The sequence below is a fragment of the Xiphophorus hellerii genome, chromosome 20 (assembly GCF_003331165.1).
Source record: "Xiphophorus hellerii strain 12219 chromosome 20, Xiphophorus_hellerii-4.1, whole genome shotgun sequence".
In the NCBI taxonomy this organism is placed as follows: Eukaryota; Metazoa; Chordata; class Actinopteri; order Cyprinodontiformes; family Poeciliidae; genus Xiphophorus; species Xiphophorus hellerii.
Genome location: NC_045691.1, coordinates 9,470,157 through 9,497,953, shown reverse-complemented (window position 1 = coordinate 9,497,953; position 27,797 = coordinate 9,470,157). Strand labels below are relative to the sequence as shown.

Below are 27,797 nucleotides of genomic sequence, written 5' to 3'. Positions count from 1 at the left end.
ATTGTTGCCCCCTGCTGATGAAACTCTGCATTGCACTCTTTGTTTGCGCCGCCTTCGCCTTCCTGTCCACTCCTCTCAGCACTTCCTGGTTTTCTCAGGTGGATGTTAGAGCGGCTGCCGAACAAGTCTAAAGTTGCCTAGGCACAGGGAAAGGATGTACCTAGCGGCGAGGATACCACAACCTGACTAAACGTTTTTTATCTTGTGAACCCAGTCTTACAGAATGGTAAAGCAACGCGGCGTTTTTTACTGCAACCGAGCAGCAGCGGGAGGATCGTCCCCCGGGACGCTGCTGTGAAACGGCGCGTTAGCTGCCGCTGCTAGCAGACTAGCAGACGGCGACCTTCTACTGCTAGCATCTACTTGACGTTGACCAGCTCGGTTCAAGTTTGACTCCAGACCTGAATCAGAAGAGTCCTGGGGAACTGAAGGAGGCAACATGGAGAACAAAGAGAAAGTGCAGATGAGGAATAACCCTCGCAGGTAAAGCCAATAATAACAGCTTAAACACATGGCGTATCTGATTTTTGTCTTTCTAAGCATTAGCCTGGTGTTATGCTTAAGTTCAGAGCTGGGTCAGATATCAGTTGCCAAAAACCCACCCACAGACACTTTGTGAGTAAGTTGTATTTCATAACGTAAAATGATAAATTTCAGCTCCTTTAGAACTTGGTATAATATCGAAAAAAGATATTTTTTGTATATTTTAGTTCAAATTATCTGGTGCATTTATAATTGCTCACTTGTCTTTTATACCAGCATTCATTGATTTAATGCACTATTCCTTTGGTCTGTTTCTTTCCAGCCTGGCCATGAACTGCTGTTTTTTTTTTTAAATTTCATTTTAGACTATTCGCTGATTAGTAAAAATAGACTGATAAATTTAAACGAGCCAAGAATTACAATTGTGTTCTTTTGTCGCATAAAGAAGAGTTGCAAAATTTGTCATTTTCTCATTTTAAACGGGAATACTTTCACAGTCCTCTGCTTGAACTGGCTTAGGAACCTTGTTATGATCTTGGTCTTAAATCTCAGGGCTTGCTGCTATCAGAAGCCCTTTAATCCAGTTTAATCACCTAACTCTATTTGGATCTTTTCCTAGCAGCCTTAATCCGCACTGGTTTAAGAGAATTAATTTATTTGTTCTGTAATTTGAAACTTGAGGTGAGAAATGTAATGCATGTCAGGCATAAGAGAACATATACTGTAACTGGTTTTGTGGCAGAAAATGGGGCCAGCAGGTGCTGTTTATTTATATAGTGGGTTAAAGTTGGTCATCTCTGCTGGTTTTGAGTCCCTGTTGGGACTTTTTTTTGTTACACTTTTTAAATGATGCTTTTTGTATTAACTATTATGTCACTCTTGCTTCTAACTTCCAGAGTTTTGCAAACCATACCATTAAACAATTTCGCAAACTTTAAGAGGTTGACAAATTCTGTGCTTAAGAGCCAGTCTTGTTTTAGACAAGTCCTTGGTCCAACAAACTTGAATCAAGAGGTGTAATCATCTCCCCAGCATAGATGCGCATTCTGACCACCCATTTATTTGACTCAGGTGTGTTAAAGCACAGAAACGTCTCAAACATGAGGAACATCAACACTGAAGGAATGGAACATCTCATTCTGACTCTAGATTTACTGAACTCTAGTTAAAAGTAACTTACATTAATCTGTCCATGCATTAATCAGAGTTACATGAGGCTTCTGTCATTATTCCATATTTTAAATGTTTAGAAATAAAATGTTGACTACCATCAGAATAATTATTTTATCACTTCAGATATTATGTACTGCTATAATGCATGATCAGGTAACTTTTTTTTTTTTTTTACTGTATAATTTTTAATTGCTTTGGGTTGGGACTCAGAGGTTATCTGGAATCTTGCTTGTGCTCCAACTGGATTATATCTGCTAGCAGCATTGGGGCTTTGCCACTGCTTCCTCTTAGACTCAACTGTTTTAGCTCCTACAACTGAACTTTTGTTAGACATATTAGTTCAGGTATCCGAATAAGACATATTTATATATTTTGTAAATATGTTGCCATGCACCTTCATTTTGGAAATCCATTTTTTAAAAATGTTGACCTGTTTAAATGTGCACAACTTAAAAAACTTTAGTTTGTTTCAGTGCATGTACAGTAGATCTTTGTTTTTCATTGTTTTCAGTGATGTCACAATGAAAAAGAGATGGTATTTGCTGCTGCAGCGTCCTTCACATCTGACAAGTGACAGACTAGCTGTGCTCAGGTTATTGCTCTCAAGACTGAAGTATATGAAGCTGCTAACAATCCAGCTGAAATGTTCCAAAGCTAAGTTTATGAGTTGATGAACAACTTTCATCCACTCAAATAGTTGTAGTCACATTTATTAACCAAACTGAGCCACCCTTAGCTAGTTATTACTCTGTTATTTGTAGTCGGCCTGGTTGATGTTTCCTCTTTTCACCAGCTGACGCTGGCAGGCCTATACTGCTGTTAGCCAAATACTATTTCTGTTAATATAAATGTTGTGCAACCAACTTATTAGCATGATCAGAAGATTAACAACTGAGTCAGTGTGTGAATGTAGCTGTTAATCTGTATTGTTTGGTGCCTGTGTGTACATGTGGGTTGGTGGTTTTGGTTCTGCTGGCATGTCTGGTGCCTTTGCCACTGTTACATGGTCACATGAGTTTAATAGTGACTAACTGACAGATACCAATAAAAACACAACTCTGGCTCCAATTTTTGAGCCTCTTAGGAATGCAAATGTCTCTCATTGAGCGGCTCAGATTTGCAGAAAAGCGTCTTTGTAGTTTTAAGCAGAAGAAGTCAGCCTCCTTTGCTTGATCTCCCTTAACCTTTATTTATAAAAGCATTCGGTATTATTAGAAGTTAACAGAACCAAACACAAGACACTTATAGGTTCAAAGTATTCCACCCTGTGGTTAGGAATAATGTTAAGCTAATGTTATTACTTAAAAACTATCTTGATACAAACAGCAGTGCAGTAGACTGACAGGGTTTATGCAGTTTCTTTTTCTTTTTTTTATGTTACTCAGCAGTGTTTAAACCAAGGTGGTGACCTTTGACAAAACTGTGTGGAATTGAAGTGTTCCTTTCTTTGACCAACACACAATTTTTGTTGATGCATTAATTTGTTTAGAATAGGAACCAGTTTTTAGCTTAGTTTGCGGAGTGTGTTTGGCAGTAGGAACTAAGGAGTTCCTATTCTGCTCACTTATCAGGATGATGCTGGTAAAAACCTGCAGCTCTCTGGTTATCATGTCCTCTCTGTCATCAGCTGTTTCCTCATCCAGTCAATTCAAGAGTGGCGTTGGAAGTAACACGTTTGACATGTATTAGCTTGAAGTTTGTGAAGTTATTCAGCAATTATGAGTCTCTTTGACAAGAGTAAAGAACTAGAACTGAGACTGATCAGCTTTTTAAAAAAAATAAATAAATAGTTGTAAAGCTACATAGCAATTGCAGTCTACAATTTGCACAAAATGTTTGACAAGACAATAATTAAAAAAAAGACTTGCTTAAAGTGTTTGATTTATTATATTCCTGATGTAATAGTTCAGGATTCGCAACAGTACATATGAATGTTTTAAAGTAATATTGATTGTTGGACTAAAAGGCATTATGCCTGATTGACATTATGGGATGTCATTTTTCACAATGTCAATGATTAAGTTTGCCAGGGTTCTAATTTTCTGAATTTTATACATGTTAAAATGTCCAGGGGAGCCACAGGGTTCAGTGGTAGAGCAGATGCTACATATGCAGAGGCTACAGTCTTCAATGCATTCTTCCTCAGTTCAGTTCCAGGCCCCTGGCCATCTGCTGCATCTCTTCCCTTTCTCTCTCTGCTCTGGAATAACAGCCACTAGAGAAACAAAACCTTTAAAAATATTACATATCCAGAAGTCCCATACTAGGTGTCAAGCTTCATCTTAAATGCTCAAGTTAGTTTGTGTTTCCATCCATTTTTTGTTCTGGATTAATTCATTTGCTCTGTGATTTGTAGTTCATGAAATGTTATTACGCTGCGATAAAACTACAAGGCCCAGAATGCAGGACACCATGAACCAAATTGGGAGGATTTTATTGCCAGATATTTAGCCTTTCTCAAAACGCACAAATGAATGTTTATTGAATCCAACAGAAATCCAGTTTAAAAATGGTTGTAAAACCTTTTTTCTGATTGTTTTTTATTTGGGAGAACATGAACAAGGTGTAGCTGAAGCTACATGGCCCATTTAGTGTTACAGCTTTGTTTTTAGGAGGAAAATGGACATGACTAAAGGGTGAGAGGGGATGTTTTAAATTTAGAAAAATAACCATTTAGTGTCCCCTCTCTTCTCAGTGGGAGTTCACTGGGTTCGCTTGAAAAGCAGATTATGATTTTCTTGTGGGCTCCTGTTTCTCTGTTGCGTTTGGCTTAGAATTCATACAGCAGCTTGACCTCAGCCTGGGATGGGTTTCATAAAGTATGAATTATGGTGCAGAGGGTTCATAGAACAACCAAATACGTACTGAGCAATGATCTCTCTTTAATAAGAGAGTTTTGTAGCTTATGATATTTTCAAAAAAGGACTATTTTGTAACAAGTATAAAAAATTGCAATTCTTCAAAAACATACATTAATGTTTTGGTCTCACACTCTTGGTTTAGAGTCTCCAAGAACAGTGAAGAAAACTAGCAGTGGCTGATTAATCCCCAACACAACAGACTGCTGAGGCTGGTCAGATACGTTGAGTTAAGCAGGTGGTCTAATCCGCCCACATCAACATCACAGGAGCCCCGACTCAGCATCTTGGCACTGATTTTAATTTGATACTTCCTCCTGCCTCTCTGCTTTATCTGAAAATCGACTCGTCATGGTCTGTGTCTTGGAAGTGTTCAGATCTATTTTAGTCTCTAAGCTGAGGATATTTTTATCTCGGATAAAGAGTTTTCAGATATCTGCCAGAAGGACAACTGAACCTTTATTTAAATTACTTTGATTGCGCTTATAATGATTTTTTTTTGAGTGTTTGATTATTTTCTTGGAGATATGAAACACCAAATTAGTTTTATTTTCTGCAGCTCTTCTCTGAAGGTCTTTAGTTTGAAAATGTGTGATTCCTGAGGCAGATTCTTGACCATAGATTCAGAAGCATTTCTGTTTTTGTTGGGTAGCAACTAAAAAAAAACAAAAACTAATTTTTAAAATAATTATTTAGAGATATTTGTGGCAACTTGGATATCTGATTCTTTAAAACTATTTTTATCTTATATTTTATGACTAAGAGGAACAATTTACAAATATTTTATTGCCTTGCTGAAAGCATTCTCCAGTTGCTCCCCTGCTTTGATTGTTTGACTCTTAATTTGCCAGCAGCAAACCATTATCTATCTCCCTCTTGTCCTTACAGACAGCTGAAGAAGTTGAGTGAGGACAGTCTCACCAAGCAGCCGGAGGAAGTCTTTGATGTCCTAGAGAAGCTGGGTGAAGGGTGAGTCACATAGTAAGATGATAACTGATTACACAGGCCTGATAAATGATACCGTCTTGATGTCTAAATCTGCCTGCATTTAAAGGGGATCTAAGGTCTGCTGGCAATCTGCTTTGGTTTCCTATTTTCTTTTATACTTTCTCTGTTAGTCACGCCATCGCGCTCGAGGTCTGTCAGTGTTTCTGCCTCATTTATTTCTCCCTCCTCATTCGCCAGAAAGCTCCTCCCTTCTGTTGTGCCTGTCAGTCTAAACAGCGCCTCTTCATATCCTGTTTCTCAACGCTCTTCCTGTTTTCAGCTGATTGACGCCGTGTATGCATGTGTCACAACTGATGCCAGTCGTGTCATCAGGGAGGGGCAGAACTGAATGAATCTCCATGGAATCCAGTTTTTATTTAGTGTTCTGTTTCCTCATCTTTATAAATCAATCATTAATAGCACCTTTGTTGATGTGACTTAGGTTCATCTGTGGTGTATTTATGCTTTTGCTTTTGAAATATTTTCCATCAGTTAAGAAGGTGACAAAAAGAGACAATGAAAACACTCGTGTTTGAAGCGATGTGGACAATAATGCAGTTCAGCCGGATCTTCGAAAGTGACAGATGGTGACAACTGATAGTTGTTAGTTCCTCCTACCTAAAAGCCAAAGCACAGCAAATATTTAGCAGCAGAACACACTAAGAAACACAAAAATGTCTGTACTGACTGATGTCTTTAACTGCTCTAAATGTCATGACAACTTTTTCTGAGCCAAATTCTGAGGTTTTCATATATAAAAAATAGAGGAATTAATCAAATTGTATCATCTGATGTTGTAGGATGATTTGAAAGTGTTGTTTACTGACTGATAATGTGGGTTTACTTGTCCAGCTAGTTATTTAAAGGTTTTTACAGATAAGATCAACAAAGAAAATGTCCTGAATAAACTCTGTCTGCAGGTCGTATGGTTGTGTATTTAAGGCCAACCACAAAGAAACAGGAGAGATTGTAGCCATCAAACAAGTTCCTGTAGAGTCTGATCTTCAGGAGATCCTCAAAGAAATCACCATCATGCAGCAATGCAACAGGTATGCATATAATGGATTGTGTGTTTCACTGAATTAGTAACAGCATCACCTCTGTGACATAGAGCTACCTAATGAGATGATAGTCCATATGGATAGACAAAAGTCTGACAAACACATTTCTGTGTTCAGTCCCCATGTGGTGCGATACTACGGCAGCTACTTCAAAAACCGTGACCTGTGGATCGTCATGGAATATTGTGGTGGTGGATCAGTGTCTGACATCATCCGAATACGCAACAAGACGGTAATGTAACACTCAAGCGTTCACCCCTACACACACAAACACTCACACCTGCAGACGCCTGGGTTTTGTTTGTGCAACAAAAAGTGGGTCTAGTCTGCATCAAGTATCGGAGAGCAAAGAATGAATGTTTCATTCTATTAAGATTTTAATGACTTAATTTAGAAAGATTTTTTTATCTCCTCAGAAGTCCATTTTAATATTTAAAGGGACAGTATTGTTTATTTTCCAGGTACATAATCAGTTGTTATGAAAATGTTGTATATACTGCATAATTTGAGGTAGTTAAAGCAAAATTTATGTCACTTAAGGAGTTTTGGGTGTAACATATTTACAGATAAAATGATTTTAATCGTAAATGAAAAATATTTTTTATTTATTTATTATAGAGTTTTGGCTTAGATATTGCCCTGTCTGTTTTTCTTTTCAGCAATTTGAGTCTGTATATTCCAGTTAACAATTAATCAATTACTAAATTAGTTGACAATAATTGATTCATCACAATTAATCTAATTGTTTCAGGCCTACTTGTAATCGCTCTTTGTGTTTTGCTTATGCTTTACAGTTAACAGAAGATGAGAATGCCACTGTTCTCCATTCAACTTTGAAGGGTCTGGAGTATCTTCATTTCATGAGGAAAATCCACAGAGACATCAAAGCAGGCAACATCCTGCTGAACACAGAAGGTCAAGCCAAACTGGCTGACTTTGGAGTTGCTGGACAGCTAACAGTAAGCAGAGACCCAAAGTCATAATCAAATTAATCATATATTTAACATTAGTTGAAAAAAAATATATTATATAATAGCTTTAAACTATTTAGATTATGCAGAGTTGGTAATTAGACACAATGTATTTGGACATCATAGGTGATTATAATTCTTGCTGTGATGTCACTGAACTTATTTAAACAGTGTATTTTAATTTTACCGTAAATCTTTTCTATCTTGTTTTTGTCCTCTGTAGGACACCATGGCAAAGCGAAATACAGTCATCGGCACGCCGTTCTGGATGGCTCCAGAGGTCATACAGGAGATTGGCTACAACTGTGTGGCTGACATCTGGTCATTGGGAATTACAGCCATAGAGATGGCTGAGGGCAAACCGCCCTATGCTGACATTCACCCAATGAGGGTGAGGGTCCGTTGGTTTTCTAAATGTGAAGGAAGAAAAAGTTTAAACCTACAGTAATAATTGGAACACAGGCATTTTTTAAATATTTGTTTTGCATTTGAACTTAGTATGAGGCTTTGAATAGATTTCTTAATACTTAATAGTCTTTCTTCTTTCAGGCCATCTTCATGATTCCCACCAATCCTCCCCCAACATTTCGAAATCCAGATCAGTGGTCACCAGATTTTCTAGACTTTATCAAAAAGTGTTTGATAAAAAACCCTGAAAACCGGGCAACAGCAACACAGCTGTTACAGGTAAAGTGATCTACTAATGCAACATTCTAGGACCGGGTGACGTTATCTAAAGTTGTTGCATTGCTCATTAGCAGTAAAAATGCGCATTTTTCCTAATTCTGATAGTTTTCTTTTTGTTAAGTCATCTTGAAGTGGCTTGGTGAAATATGTTCAACCACTTTACATAGAGTTGTCCATATAATTTTATATTTAACTTTTTGGAAATATTTTGTTGCGTGTAATCATGAATGTTTTTGTTAAACATCTTTAAGATTAAAAAACGATGTCTTTTTGCTTTCTACAATGACAGTAAGCTCTTTTTATTCTTCAGGAAAACAAACATTGGATGAATTTCAGACTTAATGTATGTTTTCATCTTTGTTCTCCACAGCATCCTTTTATTAAATCAGCCAAGCCCAATTCCGTCTTAAGGGCCTTGATACAAGATGCCATGGAGATCAAACTAAAGAGACAAGAGGAGGCGGAACAGGCGGAACAAGATGCTGAAGATGATAACAATTCGGTAGAAGCTTTGGAGGAACTTGACTCCTACTGTTTTTGCTTGTTCGTTCTGTTCAATGCAGTAAAATGAACGTAGTTCCTGTTTATTTTAGGATGAGGATGAGGTTGACCAGGGGACGATGGTTCGGGCCAGAACAGGTGATTCAGGGACCATCCGAGCAGCTGGTTCTTTAGCAGGTTCGCTTAGCGGTACGATGATCGAACACGAGGACACAGGAACCATGCAGTCACAGCTTGGCACCATGGTCATCAACTCTGATGATGAGGAAGAGGCCGGTACCATGAAAAGTAAGTTTCTCTAAGCAAGTTGTACTAACATACATAAAATTGTTTTATTTTGTTTCGTGGTTGATTTAAAAAAAAATAAGTTAGCAGCTTTTGGAAATAATTTAAATTATACCTTAATTTCATCAGTTAATCTAATCAAGAAACAAGGCAAAAGAATAAAAATATTTAAAAATTTTCCTTACATCAGCACATATTCACTTTCATAGATATTCTCTATGGCACTCATACATAATTTGAGTCCCTTTGCAATAGAACTAAGGTAATTTATCCACCAGGGGGCGTAAAGTAGCCGTGAACATAGTCCCAGTTGCTACTCTTCTTACAGGTAATTGGTCTATTATAGACATTTGCCACAAGACAATCTAATCACTTCTAAAAATGTTTCTGTTATGTTTTATTCACAAGAAAATGGTTTCCAGAATGATGATGATCCTGAAGGTTACTGTACGCTATACTAGAGTTTAGTGCTTTATAATTGTTGCTTTTTTTAAGCGCTTTTTTATTTTACTAACTACAAACATGTTTTCTCAGGAACCTGAACCTTCATTTTTTGTTAACATCTTGCAGTTGGAAAATCATCCTGCAAGCTGTGAATTATTACTATTCCAGTCAGACTTGAACAAAGTTATTTAAACAGAAGAATATGCTATTCCAGCCATTAAATTATCAATTTTCTTTTTATCCTAACATGTTCCGCCTGGATTACCGTATATTTGTGCAGCATCAATTTGGAGTCTGCGGTGTGGGAGTGAGAAGCATTAGATCTCTTGGGTACTTTTGGCAAGGAGGCTTTATAAGAGTTGCATTCTGTTTGTGTGTGCTGGGAGTTCGTGGGTGGACTTTTCATTTGTTTTTATAGGCATAAAATTAACCCCAATGAAAGCATTGCACATGTGAATGTGTGCAGTTTGACTAAGCATGACTGGAGCAATGCATGCTGTTGTCTTAAAAACTCAGGTGTAAAGAAAAAAAAAATACAAGTTATTGTAGAACTTAATGCTGTAATACAACAACCTCCTACGCTGTCCAATGATACTTTTTTATAATTCAGAGAAGCTTTGTAACACTTACTATTATAAACAGAAATGCGTTTCTTTTAGGTGAGCTGCAGAACGCCCAGAAATGTTCAGAGGTGTGATGAGTCAATAACAGACAAACCTACCTCTCTAAAAATATTAATAAAGTCAGCTTTGACATCAGGACACATGATATAGTCATGGTTAATGTGATTTTTTTTTTTTTAAACATTTTTTACAAGAATTTCTATCAGAGTTCCTATGCAGTCTTAAAGGTATTACATTGGCTGCAGCGTCACACTTAGTGAAACAGACACTACCTGTGAATAACTGATGTGTGTGAAGTGGTTGTGAAAACATTGGTTTATAATTCATCAGTATTGCTGCTGCACCATGAAGACAGAATGGAAAGTGTGGTGGTAGCATCATTATCTGGGGCTTCTTCTCAGCTGATGTCCCTGAAAGGCTTGCAAAGGTGATCACAGAAAAATATTACCAAATTCTGGAGGATAATCAGTCTGATGTACATTTCATGCTTTGTCCCCAAGTAACCTGGCAGACAGAGCTTAAGCTGTTTTGTGAAGGAATGGAGAAAACAAATGCAGTGTTCATATGTGCAAAGTTGTTTGAGACATATCTACACTAAGTGCTTTAACACAAACCAGAAAATGGTGAATATTCTTGCTGTCAGTTATTTTTATATTCTTAATTAATGGATATTACTTTGTCAAAGTCTGTTTTATTTTGCTTTTTTTCCCCAAAAAAACAAGTTATTACATCAATATAATTTATTATCCAAGTGGTGGAGAGTTTTTAGAGGCACATAATACACACTACTGATGCAAGACATTTTAGAAACAATCATTTATGAGACCAAAATGTCAATCCATTGAACACACGCCCATGTTTAAGGATTACCTCATCGAAGTTTCATGAACAATGACAAATCTTGAACTCACGCAAGCTCTACACACACAAGCACACGAACACTAGCTTCTCCAATCTGATTTCTTACCATTGCGTTAGTATGGATCCCTTCTACTTGCACTTTAAACTGCATTAACACAGGAACATTTAGGAAATCATAATTACATCAAAAGGCTACATGCTGCTGTTGTGTCATTTACTGTGTACATCTCTCTTTTTTTGCGTCTGCAATCAAGGATATTTCTTTAATTTTTGGTGTTAATGTGTGTGCGTTTGTCTCTGCCTGTTCACCAAACTAATGACTCTGATTTGATGGTGCCGGGCCCCAGAGGATTTAGAGGATTTAGAGATCGATTTTCCTCTAATAGTACTAAAAAATAAAAAGCCTTTTTATTTACACTGATTAGCTACTAACCCTCAGACTGATTCATAAAAAGTGTTTTACCTCGTCAGCCTCTAGGCTTACTGCGTACCAGATTACTTCAAAATTAATTCCTAAAATCTGACATTCTTTTTTTCAAACTCAATAATTTTACGTTTTCATTAAGAAGAAGAATAGCCAAGCAAACCCCAGAGGTGCTATTTTAGGTGCTATATGCTTTATAGTTTCAATTTAAATCTGTTTAAATACAGAATAATTTAGTTCAATAAATTTTTTGTTCAGTTTAGAGAAAGTACAATTTAATCTAGTTATATAAGTATACTGTATTAAATTTGACTCTAATCTGTCACAAATAATTGGATCAGTCTCCTGATTGTTTTCATTTGCATCGGTCTCTTGTAGAGAAGTAAATGGAGACTGATGATCCGCTGTGACAGCCCTTTAGTGGAAAAGCTGAAAGAGATCAATCTGTTGAAGACATGTAAATTCACTATCTTTCTTGTTTTATGTCAAGTTAAATGGCAATTGTTTAGCGCAAGGCTAAATTGTATCATAAAGCAGAAAAGGGATCTGTGATTTGTATTTTCATTTCAAATCTAAATTACCAGCCAGTGTGATCAACAAAAATAATTTTGTCTCAGTCAGCTCTCTAAGTATAGTCTTAATTTTAAGTGGAAAAAATAAAATGTATTTTCAAGTTCAGTTGTAGCTGTACTACTTTTGTGGCATTAGCATTGCTAGATCTTTTTTTTCATAATGAAGATGGGCTCAAGCAAAAAGTCATTCCTGTATTTATATTCTTGTGTTATACAAAGAATGTTGTAATACAGAGAATTCTTTCCCCCAATTAGAGACCGAAAAGTTTAAAGCAAGGCTTTGTAGAACTTTGTAATTAAAGGAATCAATTTCTTCCTTACAACAGAGCTCCCCTAAAATGTCTCTTTGCTTCCAAAATTTTATTCTGGTCTCAGACTTTTGTGGTTTTTATTGGGAAAAGTATATTTCTTACAGATGCACCAATATGAAAATTTGGGTTAATATCAATATCCAACATTGTTATGGCCAAACACAAATATTTACCAGTATTACTCATATGCTGTATGTCTATATTTCCCCACCCAATAAACACCATTGTGAAAAAATAAATAAATAAATAAAACCACAATCATGCACTGCGTCACTATCACATGCCCGAATTAATACCACACGACCAATCCCCTCCCCCTCAGGATGCGTACATAAACAACAAGATGGACATAAACATCGGTTAACAATTTTACTTATTGTTCCAATATCAGTATGTTGTTAAGTGACAAACATTGACCAATACTGATGTTATTGCTGATGTGTTGTACATCCAAAATATTTCATCTTCATATTGAAATTTGGGTAGACGTTATTTTTAGAATTATTCTTGGCTCATTCTGGCCTCATACGACAAATGCTTCATAGCCTTTGCCCAATGTAACATGTGCATTACATCAACATTTTGGAGACAGTTAAATTTTCCAGGGCACTAAAAAATTTTTCATAGAACAAATTTTTAAAAGAAATGTATGGTAAGTTATTGTCATATATTTAACATTACTATGGTTTTCTTACTGTAAAATTCTTAAATGTGTATAAAAAGGTTGGAATGGACGATAGCAAAATTTATTACGGCTTAACTTGTTTAAACTGCAAAACTTAAATCTTTGAAATGTTTCATTAAGTGCTTTGCAGTAATTACAGTAGATGATGATGAACTTATTTTATAATGGCAAGAAAGATGGAGGAGTTAAGGGAGGGGGGCAGGGGGGCGATCCACGTTGACATACTTTAACTATTGTGTCAGAAAAAGGCTCAACAGATGAGCAGAAAGAGGGAAAAGCTCTTTTGCTGTTTAGGCACGGCATTGTGCCAGTCTTTGAAAAACGTTTTGTTGTACGATTGCTGTAAGCCACTTTGATTTTACAACATTTTCTCAACAGAGTCCTTAAGTCATTTTGATGTTTTTGCTGGAGGAATCTTCTCCTTATGTCGCCACTGTTCCAAGTTTTCCTCACAGTAACAGTAATAAGAGCAAAACTTCTCTGTAAAACTTTAAAAAGAAAGGATGCATTTAATACTGCTCACTAATTTGCTTCCCTCCACATTTGGTTGGCACGGAGAGGCAACAAAGCACAGCAGGTCACACTTTATAGGGCTATGAAGCTGCGGCTGAAAATATTTTGGACAGTCAGATAATTGCTGAAGTTACCAAACGGCAGCAGATGGTGAACTAAAGTTAAAAAGATATTAGATCATGATTTCTTATAGGGCTGACCTTCAGTTATCTGATTATTTTAGGTGGGCGGGTGGCATCTCCATATTGGGAAACTATGGAAAGCTTCCTTAACTTAGGACTTTTTTAAGCTCAGTGTCTGAGAATAAGTGAGAGAAGCTCTTCTCAGACAGCACAAGACCTCAGATGTTTTTGTTTTATATATACAGGTATATGTATATATATTCTCATGAAAAGCAGGCTTTGCGTATATTTGGCAATAATATTGACTCTGGTCTGCTATTTATTGAGCTGCTGTTATTAGTTCCTCACAGAACTGAGGATTTACAATTTCATAAAGCAGAAAAAGTTTAAAGAAATTTTAAATTATGTCAATTTAAATTCACTGTTGGTAGTCTCTTCTAGAATATTAAGAGTTCCTCACCAATGGCTTTACAAATTAATTATTTACAGATGCATAAAATGTTGCAATACCTGTTTCAGCAAGTTGCAAAAAGTACACATAACCCCTTACAAGTTAATCTCCTTTTTTGTTTTGTTCATGTGGTATCTAGGGTCTAAGAAGATGCATTTGTTTTTGTTCCAAAATAAAGTTTTAATTTTGTCTTGAATGTTTCATAAATGTTTGTAGTGTGGTTTTGCACATCTGAGTTTAGATTAAAATCATTTTACAACCTGAGACCAAATCACTCACACATCAATAGACTAACATTAATCATATACTGTACATGGTAATTTTATTTCAGCTGTGCATGGTGACTCTTTGATATCTCCATCACTTTGAAAATAATTGTTCAGGTTCAACTGGTGATCATTACATCTATATTTTAAGGATTGCTTTTAAGTGTAATGGAAGAATCTTTGCAACATTGTTTTCTGATCACACATATTCTGCGACACATCCTAAAAGCACCAGGTTGCTTAGTGGTATTTGTACTGTGAATATTTATTTAATACATTTAAATTAGACTTGACTGCCACTGTGTGATAAAGGACTGGCATTTCCCATGATGATAAAGTCCAACCTGGAGTAAACAAGAGATTCTTCAGAATTTATTTTAGATTCAGTCAGCAGAAAGCCCCGATATATTATTATTAAAGTCTTGTAATTAAAAGCCGAGCATCATTGTGGGCCATGAGCTAATTGAGTGTTGAATCATTAAAATGACTGAAGAAAGAGTATGGCTTTCAAAGTATTAATTTTCCATTTCTTTAATTGCATTATTGATCACAAATCTGGTTTAAATGCACATCGACCTATGTGCAATTGTGAATTTTATGTTTTCCTGTTCTTTCCAATGGGATAATGCTATGTTGAAAGGTTCATCATAAAATATGCTTTTGTGAAATTAAATATTTCATTAAGTGAAAAGGATTTCCGATGAAAACTTTAAATTAGTAGCAGAAACATGAACGGTTTTCACAATATTCACACTGTGGCTGTTGTTTCTTTCTGATGTTTGCAGGCCGTGGGAGTTTTCCCTCGATAACACCACAGCTTATTAAAGCCATGAGTCCAACACTGAACTACACTCACTGATTTATTCCACTGGTGCACTCACACGAGTAAAAGTTGTGACACACAGTTAGTGCAGCTGTTTCAACTCCCATACAACCAAAGAAACTAATATAGATGCATCCGTGTTGGTAAATTTTTTATACAACGCACGATTACATAGGATTCCTCCCATTTTTGACCCATTTACACACTTTTTTACAAGTTCAACTCAAATTGTATTGACATTTACACTTACTCAGACTTATTTTTCTCCCTACATTAGTGTAATTTTTTGTGTCCATCTTTAGTTAATTTCTTTGAAAAAAATGTGTTGCTTTAAAATGCACACATCACCACAACATGCACAACATATAGGCATTAACATTGGTACCAGTCGATGTTGGCCACTAATTAACATATGAGTATTGATATCAAACAATGTTCTGTCTTTTTTGTGTGTTTTTGTTCACAACTGTTCAGTTGCTATGTGTGTGTTGAAAAAAGGATGATAAAATGCTATAACTGGCCGGCTTTTCTATCCTGCAGTTCAATAATGGACATACTATGCACACTTTGTTGTATTATTTATTAGTTTTATCTGGTTTACACTCTCAGAATGTTTCTTTTTTTTATTGAAGCAGTGATAAAATCCGTTTTGTTGTTTGTTCAACATAATTGTTGTTTTTAAGACTTAAAGGTTAGGTTTTTCTCCACATTATCACATTTGTCGTGTTGCTTTATGGTTCAGTTTATCGCTGCTTTAATAATTTAGCATTTAATTGATCCCTGTGAAGGTAAATTGTTGTAAGTAGGAACAGTAATGCTGGCTTGGTGAGCAGTAACCTGCAGTAGTTCCCTTAATCAAGGGATTAGGGGAATTGCATACAAGAGTTATGCATGCAGTTAAAAGTATCAAAACTCTGAGCATTGTGCTAGCCTCATTTGTATGCTGATTCTAGCTCTAGGATGTAACTGTATAGTGTTTTATTTTATGTTGATTACTGTTTTTTCTATATCCATGAATAAGCGTGTTTTTCAACATGATTGGGGGGAAAAAACTTTGTGAAAAGTATTAATTTAATCAAGTTTAATAATACTAGCTGATGTGGAATAATCATTCTACATTAAAAGCAATACAATGTAGGAAATTACTTAAATGGATGCTATGTACTGTGATTAAAAATATATATATAAACCTATAGTCAAATAAGTTGTTTTATAACAGAAATTCTGCTGTAATTATTAAGATTTAAAGATGATTATTGGAACGGAATGAGAATAAAAAACTTCTCATTCTGTTTATGAGACAATACAGGGAAGTATTGTCTTGTTTTGCTGCATCCAGATATCCCAAATTCACCTACTGTTAAATCCACTCTCACTTTAACTTCACAACAATGTGATTTTCTTTTTTTTTGCTTTGTTACGCAACAATAACCACATCATATGATTGAATTAGCATCTGGTGCTTTAAGTTTGAATCAAATCCAACCAATTCTGTTGCCTATTGTAACTTTTTTCCCCCCAGATTTTCATAATGCTAATGATGTAAAGCAGAAAGCATGTGATATGTTGAGTTTTGCTACACAGTCAAATAAATGTTGACTTGGTTGTGTGCCATACAGGGAGAGATGAGACGATGCAACCAGCCAAACCGTCCTTTCTGGAGTACTTTGAGCAGAAAGAGAAGGAGGTAAACAATCACAATGATGGAGGACGCCGTGGAGAAAACAATGCAGACAACCGCAAACTCCCTGGTGAAGGAGATCTTGAAATGGTAAGTATGAAACTGACTCTTCAAACTGCTGAGAGAGAGAAGGGGGAAAAACATGGTGTTTATTGTAACTTTACCAAGCACTCGGTGTCCTGTGAGGCAGAGGTGTTCTCAAGCTGATGGGTATCTGGTTGTGCTTTTATGACGCTGTAACTCACTCTGGGAGGAATTCAAAAAGTGCAATGTTCTCTATTTTTGGAAGTTTTCTGCTTCCACAATTTGCTTTGTGCCTGCTCTGAATTCAGAAAGCATATTGCACCAAATGCACATAGGAGCAAAGATACCCATCAAAATGAAGGGAATTATTTTTGCATCTCAAGAAATTTGCTCAAGTTGTAATTGTCAAAAATACCAATAAATGTGCACAGGCATTCCTTTACAATACCTCATTTAAATGTGGGCAAGCTTTATGTGCAGAGAAACATTTTTGCTTGGTGAAGCTCTTTTATAAGCAGATCTACATTTCTGCCCAGTTTCAGAAATAAACACATGCTATCTCACATTTATCACTCACCAATATGTTTGCAAATATGCCCAACAGTAATGGGAAACTTTTAAGTTACATCTGTGGTTCAGAATAGTGTGAAACTGAACCTGAGGTCCAACACCCGCTGTATGTGCCGCATATCCTGTCAGTCAGTATTTCTTTTGCTTTTGATTCTAGACTTTAAACTGAACATCTGCTTCAGTGCTCGTTAACTCGTTCTGCCTTTGGATGGCCTCTCACTGGGTCCAATTAACGAAAGCAATATGTTGGAGTTGATCTGATTAAGACTGGAAATAAATTTACTGTAATACAAACAGTAGTTTAATAGAATGAAAATCTTTGTCTTGTCTTAGAGAAATGTTCACATTTTAATTACAGTATCACATGCGGTTGGAGTTTTCTCTGGCACCAGACAAAACAAGCAGCTTTTAGGCTTATTTTAAAAAAAGAAAAATGTTGGAAATGAGCTTTTAGTTTGATTGTAAAGCTCCATGCTTAGAGATTCAGTACAACATTAGATGGCAGGATGTAAAGCTGCCGTGACTCATTACCCTTTTCTGCAAAATGTAAATATTATAAGTTGAATAATCTATTTGCTACACATGTAAGGAATATAATGTGAATATTGTTTATTTTATTGTATTTTGTATTTTATAAACGACTTACTGTCCCAGGCAAAAAAAATATGTAGTTGGCAAAAAAGTTAGGAAAAAATCAGAGGACCTAAAATGTTTCTATACAGTTTTACAAACATTGCTGACAGCTTCTTAATTTTTCTCAGATGTGTGGCCCATGCTAGTTCACAATCTCCACTTCCTATGTATCACAGCCAAGCTTAATGTCAACATTTGGCAAAATTACACTTTGCGGATACTAGTTGATTCGCTCCAAATCAGTATGGAAATACATCTAATTCATATTTTTTATTTTCTTTTTTTTCTTTTATTTTGGAACATTTAAAAAGTTAATTCAAAATTCCTGGACATTTGGATGGAAACATAAGTAATGTATTTCAGCGTTATGATTACCTCTTCAGAAGTTACATTACTGTGAAAATACAGGTGGTGTTTGTCTTGCTCAGAGACATTTACACAGAGCAAGCAGCTGCTACTGGAATTAAATATTAAATACTTGACCTTTAAATATAGGATGGTTTCTCTAACAGGACTGCCATTTCACCTTTACATGTTCACCAAATGCTGTTTCTCACTCTTCCTCTGCGCAGCTTTAATGAAACTATAAGTAAATATTTATGTTTGAATCAGTTTCGTTTAAATTTCTTTGTAAACAAAAACAGGGTAACAGCAGCACAATGTTAATAAAAGTGGAATTAAACATTGGAAACATACAGGGATATCATTTTTACAATATATAATTGTAGTTGTTTAATGATTACAACAAATTATAGTTTTTTTTTCACTGTTCAAGGCCATACAAGTCTGTGTCTAAAAACAGAACAGCTATATTTGTGTGCTGGTATAAACATGCATGTGTGGCTTCATAATTTTTTGATGAGCTGCCGGTTTGTGTGTTACATGTACCTCTGGAGGTTTAGGTCTCTGCTGCTTGAAGGTTTTCTGTTTTTGTTTCCGTTGCTGCCAGTGATGGGTAACTTGACCCAGATTTTATTTTGTTTTTCCCCATAGATTCTCTTAAATAGATGCACTGTATCACCTACTGTCAGATTTACTGTTGTTTGCACATAACACACTCTTAGTGACAGGATATTCTTACTCTCTGACAGATGGTAACAAAAACCCTGTAAATTCTAGACACTAACAGGTACCATAGAATTGCACAAAAATCTGTGAGGGACGACGGAGTCCCTGCTCGAAATTCCGTGAAAGAGGTGTTCGGAGCCTCGTGCCGGAAGCCCGTTGAAAGGCTGTTTACATCGTTTTAAACTGTGTGATTGCGAGCGTGAGTGGGAATAAAAATACCAATAGGTATTTCGTTCCAATATAACACAGTAGGAGTGTAACCGGTAAACCTTTTATGGATGCAAAAGCAAGAACCCCCCACTTGATGACTTTGTGTTTCTGTGTTTGATATGATGTAAAAAGCACTTTGAAATGGGGGTTATGACATTTTCTTATATAATCAAAGTTTTATTTCATCCTCATTTTAAATTTGAAAAGCGAATAATTGCAGTTAAGTCGTCTTATCACCTCATAATCACTGACCAGCTGCTTCTCTCTATTCCAACCAGCTGTTTGAGGTGGAAAAGTGATCGTTCCTTTTCCATGATGTAGAGCAAACTCCATGTCCACGGTCACTCCACCTCTACTACGGTTTTAAATCTTGGTTAAAAACTCATTTCTTCTCTTTAGGAGAACTTTGGCTTGATTTTATGTGACTTTTGTTTACTGTGGATTTTAACTTATTGCTTTTCCAATTTCCTATACCTTTCATTAAAATTCTTAATCTTGTAAGTATTCTCAACACGTTGGTGTTAATGTCTTTTTTTTAATGTATTGAACAGAACATGTAAGGAACATGTTTTTAAGTACAAAAACAAATTAGAGACCACAATAATCTTTGCTACAGTGTTTTATGATATTTTTTGTTAAAAGTAGTTATTTTAGTCAACATCTTATGAAAATGGATGAAAATGATTAAATGTGATCACTTTTACAGCACCACAACTGTCGGTGTTTTAGAAGATCAAAAAGGCTTTACTAGTTAACATAAATCCTACTGGGTGAGACGTATTGTTCCATTAGACTTTCAAATGAAGGGATTAAAAAAACATCCCATAATACATTAACACAGTTTGACAGCTTCCAGTTGGCCTCGTTTTATTTCAGATTTGTGAACTTGTTTTTGTTGTTTGCAGGCTTTTTTTTAAAAATGTAGTTAAACAGCATCATTTATTTACAGGCATATTTTTAAACATTTTAAAACTGAGTTTAGAGGTTTCTGGTTGAAAGGACTTGCTTTGTGTTAATTTGACTAATCACAATATTTTTTTGTAATAAAATGTGTAATAATAGTAAATAGGACTTTCAGTTTACATAATATCTAAGTCTGTCTTTATTTAGGGTTCTGTTTAGGTTTTTGATTTAGCAGCTTTAGTGATGTGACAATGCAGCACAGAATATTTGTTTTGAACATTATAACCTAAATATTTCATTAGAAGCAGATGTAGAAGAACCAGTGTCTCACTCCGTTCTGTCCTCTTTACGTCTATTTTTATTCTTCAACTTCCTTTCCCCTCATTCCTCCTCTCCCCTCACTGCTTTTTATTATTGCTCTAAAGTCCGATCAACCCTTAAAACTAAGGCTCAGTGAAACCAGAGCTGTTTGTAATTATTCTGACAGAAAAGTAAATATGAGGATCAAAGTTAAGACTTGTCAAGATTATTTATTTAAGCAATCAAGATTGCTTGTACATGAAGATTTTTCATTTTGGATATTATGCTTCTGTTGGGTAATTGATGAATCATTTAAGAGCAAATAAAATATATATTTTTAAATGTTTGTAATGCTGTGTTGGAGAATAGACTCAGACTATGTGCTAAAAATTCATCAATCAGTTAAACAATCTATGAAGTGTCTTTTTGAAGGGCATGTGTGCTGGGAAGAGCACAGCAATCATTTACACAGTAGTAGGAGTGATTTTAGTTTTAAGAAAAGTGAAAGTTTCTCAGGCAATCATAAGCAAAATATTTGAGAATAGGAGTTTAAAGTGCCTGAAACAGTAGCATTAACTAATACATATAAATCAATCATTGTTACATTTACACTTATTCTTACTTTGAAACAGTTCTGTTCTATTTAAACTAATTAAAAATTATTAAAGCTGACTCTAGGAATATTTTATGAACACATCTATAGTAGCATAGCATGCATTGATTCAGTTAAGACTTAAGCATTTCTACTTTTTGATGATCAGTTCAAAGTAATTTGTCAGATGAGGTTTTGTGTCTGACTGACTTTAATCCAATATTTTAAATCTTAATTACAATGCATGATGCATGGCCAAGTCACTGCGCTCCAATTCAGATTAGAAAAGCACATTTATGTTATGACCGTTAACAATCCATGGCAGCTTGACACTATGCTGTTCTATTACTTTAAACTTTAAACTCTCACTTCAACCTGGATTAAAAACATGACATTCCCAAACTGTGTATAAATCAAAAGATAAAGAAGCCTGAATGTTTTCAAGGTGAAAACACAAATGAATCGCTCGCTAGGTGACAATTCATTGAGTGTACCAACACTCTGCTTCATTTTATCTGTATATAATTGCAGGGTTGCTCTAATAATCCTTCTGGGTTGCTCTTGGAGAATCTCATGCAGATGCTGACCCTTCAGTGACAGCTAAATCACAAACCCTAGTGTCGCCCAGTTGCAGGACCTTCCAGCGTTTCTTCGTTGGACTCTGTGTAGTGGACTAGGACATCAGTGTAATTTTAGCTCTATTGATCGTAGGTAATAAATAGCTTGAGAGCGATGTGCTGCTGGTAAAAGCTAAGAGGGGAAACCTCCTGGGGAAAGCTAAAGAAGGCACCGTTCCCAGTCACAGACCTGCAACAGAGCAAGAGATGCCAAATTCATGGCAATAAATGCCATTTCTAAAACGGGTACACTCAGACACCGTGGAGTTAAGGGACTTAATGTTCCAACTAAATGTGAGTTGAGGAACGCTCAATCATATTAAGATTTTTTTTATTCATTGCTCTTTTGCCTTTAGAAAGAAAGAAGGGAGATATTCCGTAAATCAAACTGTTTTATTTTTTTATAAGTGACCAGTCTAGAACAGTTCAATCCAGGTTGACCTTTGTAAGTACTGCAGTGTTGATGAACCTCATCTATGGTGTCTTTAATGCAAAATTTATCAGTGAAATAACAGATCACAAACTGTGTTTTTATTAACTCTCTGCTTAGTGTAGAGAAACCCAACTTGGGTTTGGCCAATATGAGTATTTTAGATTATAAAGCATGTTATAAAATTCCATGTTCAATGGCAATTTGACCAAAGATCAGCCTGGATATATGATGCAGAGTTCCTCTACATATATTGTAAATATTGTAACAAGATTATCAGTAACAGTGAACACCTTATATTGTAGAGACTAATCTTAGAAAAAGCAGATTATTTTACCAAGAAGTCTTCACACTAGATGTTGCTTCTAAACTATGAATTAGATAGAAGCATATTAGATTTTGTTTACAAGTGTTCTCTTTTAAGTAAAACAAAAACATTTATTATGACCATTTACAACATACCACCAGAAAATTTATTTGTGTTGGGAAGCATTTGTTTTGGACAGTTGCTGCCCGCGGACGATGACATAATCATTGAGTTGACGTAGTTTGTTCTTTCTGTGTGCAGGTCGGTACGTGGTCGGTGGAGGAGCTGCGGGTGAGGCTCGCCTCCCTGGATCCTCAGATGGAGCAGGAGATAGAGGAGATCCGCCAGCGTTACCAGGCCAAGCGGCAGCCCATCCTCGACGCCATCGCGGCCAAAAAGCGACTTCACCAGAACTTCTGAGAAGGATCTGCAGAGCTCGTCACAGGACGAACACAACAGGATGGTTTCTTTTTTTTTAACTGCTGTTTTAACAGATGTCTCCTCCTGATGGCTGGACATGTTTTAATGCAGCTGGATGTGACATCTGGGAGGCTGTGGATCAGGTGGATCTGGAACTTGAACTCAAACAAACCTCCAGCGACAAAATATTGGTTTGATTTGAGAGAATCTGCACTCTTACAGCTCATTTAGTTTAAAAAAAAAAAGACAGTTGAAGAAAGTGAGTTTTATTTCAACACCTGATCTGGAGGTTTTATTCATCTTATTTTAAGCTTGCACGCTTTTTGTCTAAAGTGACACTGACTTTTCTCAGACCATCCCTTTAAGTTTTTTTTTTTGTTGTTGTCAGTGGGTACTTGTAATGAGGGTTTGCTCTCAGCGCTGGAAAAACATTGTTGCTGCTAAATGTTTTAGTGTTTCTACCCTCAGAGTGTGAAAACCAAGAAACGGATCAAATAACTTCATTTCAGCAAGAAAAAAAAAACTAGGGAGCAGAACAGAGTTTTAAATTTTCACCCAGCATACGACTGGCCTGCAGCTTGACCAATTTACATCTTAAAGATTAATTTGGATTCAAACCAGTTTGAGGCCTTCCCAACCAGCTGTAGCTAAATTAATGCTGAGAATTAAAACTTACAGGCCAAGCTTATTTTTTATTCCTCAACGTAGTTTACTTGGTCACATAGTTAATGAAACCTCAGTTTCTTTAATTCGGTTTGTTTGTAATTTTTACCCTCAACTTTGAATGTAAAACTGGGTTTTTGTATAATACATAGGAAAACCTGAAACCCTTTCATTGTGTGCCTCATTACATGACTGTTTTTTCCACTAATCTGTTGCTTTAAAGAGACAAAATGCAAAAACATTAGACAGGAGGCAGTGAGATTTTAAGGAATTTATTTTGCTGTTTTTCACAATATGATTCATGCCTGAATAATGTTGGTTATGTTGCTTTCTCCTAAAAGTTTTTTTTTTTTTTTTTTTACTGTGCAGATTTATTATTTTTAACTTATAGGATTATGGCACAAATATCTTTAGCTTTATGTTTTGCCCGGAATTAAAGCTGCACAATTTTACGAAAACATGCGACTGCTACGACGATGTCTGTTAGTATTAGCCCACTTTTTCCTTCTTTTCTATCACAGCAGCGTCGGCATCCCTCTGTGATTTTCCTCACTTCAAATTTATGTTCTGGATTTTCAACTTTGTATCTGAACCGTTTGTGTTTGTCTGCTGTTGCCTTAGTAGACATTCCTTTAAAGAGTAATCTGAGGATCAATTAAGACAAGACAAACACAAACTATTTTAAAAGTTATATGAGTATTTAAAAGCACAGAGATGGGGAATTTTCCAATGTTTACACTGCCTTTGAGCAATTTTAACTCAACAATTCTAGTTTAAATTAAACCATCGTACAGTAATGTCCTTCAGAGATTTACTTACACCTATTTCATTGTGGTGGTTGAAATTATTTTCACATTATTTTGCATCACATTGAAATGTTAAATAAGCAGAAATTAAAACAGTTTCATTTGTTTTTCCCTCTTTGGTCTTCATTAGTGGCTCCTAGGATTATAAACACCATTAAGTGACGAGTCACAAAACTTTATGATTGTGTTTGCGGAAAGACTTTTTTAAGGGAGTTTAATGTTGTAATAATTTTGCCTTTTTTTAACCACCAGTGCCCTTTTAATGTTTTTCTCTTTTTTTTTTTTGCTGTGGTGTTTATAATTCCAAACTAACCTTTAAAACAACCCCAACTAGACAAGTATATAGACCAGATTTAACACAGCTTCTTTTTTTTTCCTTCAACTTAACTTTTAAGCAGCTGCCAAAGGGCCTCAGTCCAGATCTGATCCAGCTTTACTTGTAACATTCCTAAGATTCGCCAGCATGTCGTACATATCTGCTTCTCATCCAGCACAGAAGAGAAATAACTAAGTAAAGGGACCGAGTATATTTTTGTTACGTAGGTTTAGAGTCGACACAGTCAGAAAGGAAGAGAACCTTTAGGAACTGTGTCAGAGTAAAACAAGCTTCTCAGGTCGTGGAACTCCTCAGGGGTGAAAAAATAATGACGATGAGAAACTACTGTAGTTGTTCAGAAATGCTCCGCATGACGTCCGTAGGTACTGTAAGAAAAACGTGGCCGTGTGCGGTGGTTGTGTTTTAGACTGCAGAGGAGCTCGGGTGTTTGATGATGGAGGGAATCCCTTCAACTATATGCTGTAATTAACTGAGCTTGTTCTGTGGATGCCATGGTTTTCTGTAATAAGACTCATTTTCTGTTTTTGTTACAAGCTAAAGGGATTCTTACGTTAGCCAGTGGTATTACTCTGAATGCACTGTTTGTTTTTTTTTCTTTTTGTGACCAGTCCTCACCTTTTTGTTAACAACAGCACAGAAAAAGGGCAACTCCTGAATATTAATGTAGCCTTAATATTATTGACTTAGTTGGAGAATAATGAGTTCTGCTGAGCAAAGTCAAAATCACTGGAGAACAGACAGAAGGCAAAGGTTGCTATAAAACTTGTTGCAATGTTGCAAGTTTTTTTTTTTTTTGTCTTTTTGTTTGAAAAGCAACAATTTAACTTTCACAACAGCAAGGAGGTCGGCTTTACCTCAGCAGGAAGCTGCAGCTCCACAACCATAAAGAAAACTTTCTGCAAAAGTTTTCAGTAGCAGTAAACTTTTGATCTGTGGAAAGAGAAAATTAATTTTGTTAAAGCAGCTTATGGGTCATTTAATTTGTTATTTAAATTATTTACGTGTACAATTGGAATTAATTACTGTAATTTACAATGTGATCCTGCTGATGTTATGTTGCCACTATTCTGCTGGAATTGTTTCTTTTTCAGTTTTGTATGTCTTTTCATGAAAATGCAGTGTTTTTAGAAACAGTTTAAACCTCATAACTAAACATTGGGGAAAAAAAGGCTAAATTGTGAATAGATGTAGGATTTATTAGAAAGTATGTGGCTCAGTCAGTGGCTCAGTCAATTAAAATCTGACAGATTTTTAGTATAAATAAATCAGGAGTTTAGAAGTTATTTCCTTTTCTGCCTCTAAGTACAATACAGCTTGTCTGCATGTGAGTTTACTCGTTACTCTGAGGTGTATCTGCCTTAAAGTACAGCATGCAGTACAGGTCAAGCATATGTTGCTATCAGTGGTATTTGGTTTGTGTATTTTGTTTGCTTCTTCAATAAAAAAACAAACTAAACAGGATTGTGTTTTTCTTGCTGCCCCTAAGCAGAAACGTTATGAAATAATTACCTTGTAAAATTACCTGTGGTTGAATTTTAGAAGTGTGAGTTAACATTGAATACTTTGTATATTTTACCCAGAAATTTATTTAAGATCAACATAAATGTATTAACATATTCTCTTCAAAGATAGATGTTTATAAATTATATTAACCTGAACCTTCACTGTTTTTGTTTTTGTTTGTTTGGATTTCCCAAATGTTTAATTGTGCATGTGCGGGTTTTAACAATTGATCACTTTTTTCCATCCTATGGACTCATATTGGAATGTTTTTATGCTTTAACTTGAGAGAAAAAGATGTAAAAATGGCCTTTTTTGGTCTCTGATGTTTTAGATGCTCCTATGGTTCTAAACACTTGAATCAAATAAATAACTTATGAGGCTTCTGCACCAGCTCTGAAGAATTGGAGTAGGCAAACTTTTAGATTTCACTATAAAATAAAGGCTGGAAGCATATATTTATATTTGCATGAGGATGTGTTTTCCTGCCTCTGTTGGTTCATTTTCTCCTCTCACTTTAGCTCAACTTTGAACAGCGGACAGAGCAACTAGGCACCATGTCCCCTTGACTTTCTAAAAGCCTTTTCTTGTCCCAGCTGAACCTTTGAGATTCTTTCCTTTCCTCCTTTTATCCTCACCATGTTGAGTTACATCTGCCAAAATAGTTGAAGTTAATATTTAATCAGCCATCAACAAATCTCATCTCACTCCCCATTGCCGTTCGGCGAGCTCACTGCTTCTCTAAACCCTAATTAGATAGATGTGTGTGCTTAGAGGACGAACACTTGTGTCCAAGTGAGTCTTGTTTGTAAGACCAATTTGTGATGTTGTCCTGACATTTACAGGGGAACAATTTCTCTTTCTGATTAATTTTACATCTGGGTTATATTTCAGTGAAGGGTGTCTGTGCAACATTGAGGAGATTTTAGCTGTCTGATCAAAATGCCTGACAGTATCTTCTAGGAGAACATTCTTTACAGATATAGAGGAACAAAGACTCAAGGAGATGCCACTACATTACTCTTGTGGTATAATACTCTTATGAGAATTAAGCTTGCTGCAATAAGCAATGAATCATTTAATTGCATGATAAATAATACTGAGCTCAATTCTCCACTCTGATTAACATTTTTGAAGGGCAATTTTCAAAAATGTTATGTACACACAACTGTACATTTTCAGTTGCGTGTGGTTTTTAGTTATGTCTTACTTATTTTTGACTGTCATGTCTTATTTTGGGTATTTGAAATACATTCCAGTGTTAAGTAATCTTTATTAAATTAAGGTTTATTGGTCTTTGAGAGGTTGAAATTGCATTATTACTTGAAAATAGTTTTAAAACTATATAATTTAATCACAGAAATTACTGGGACAATTTAACATCCAGAAAATTTTATTGTGACAGGCATGCATATGATACGGTTTAACCATCTGGGAATGACGCAGCCACACTTCTCCTTTCTGCTTGCAGATATTCTAGCAGAGATTTTCCCTCCGAAGGCATGGGATAAAAACCTGCCGCACTCAGTCATCCATGAAGTGAAGCATAAGCTCAGCAGCAGAACGGCTATAATTTAATTTCTGTTTTTCAGACTCACTCAGGTTTCATCTTGTAGTCTTTCAAACAAGCTTTTA

At 35.8% G+C, this 27,797-nt stretch overlaps 1 protein-coding gene across 1 annotated transcript; it reads left to right on the top strand.

Moving 5' to 3' along the window:
* Window positions 1–62: 62 nt before the first annotated feature.
* On the top strand, window positions 63–26,118 carry LOC116710769 (serine/threonine-protein kinase 4-like). The gene is made up of 11 exons (XM_032549997.1): window positions 63–483; window positions 5,403–5,483; window positions 6,422–6,550; window positions 6,680–6,794; window positions 7,357–7,521; window positions 7,757–7,924; window positions 8,083–8,220; window positions 8,591–8,722; window positions 8,814–9,009; window positions 16,721–16,872; window positions 22,698–26,118. The coding sequence occupies exons 1-11, from the start codon at window positions 440–442 to the stop codon at window positions 22,854–22,856; spliced, it is 1,479 nt and encodes a 492-aa protein (XP_032405888.1). The 5' UTR covers window positions 63–439; the 3' UTR covers window positions 22,857–26,118.
* Window positions 26,119–27,797: the final 1,679 nt, after the last annotated feature.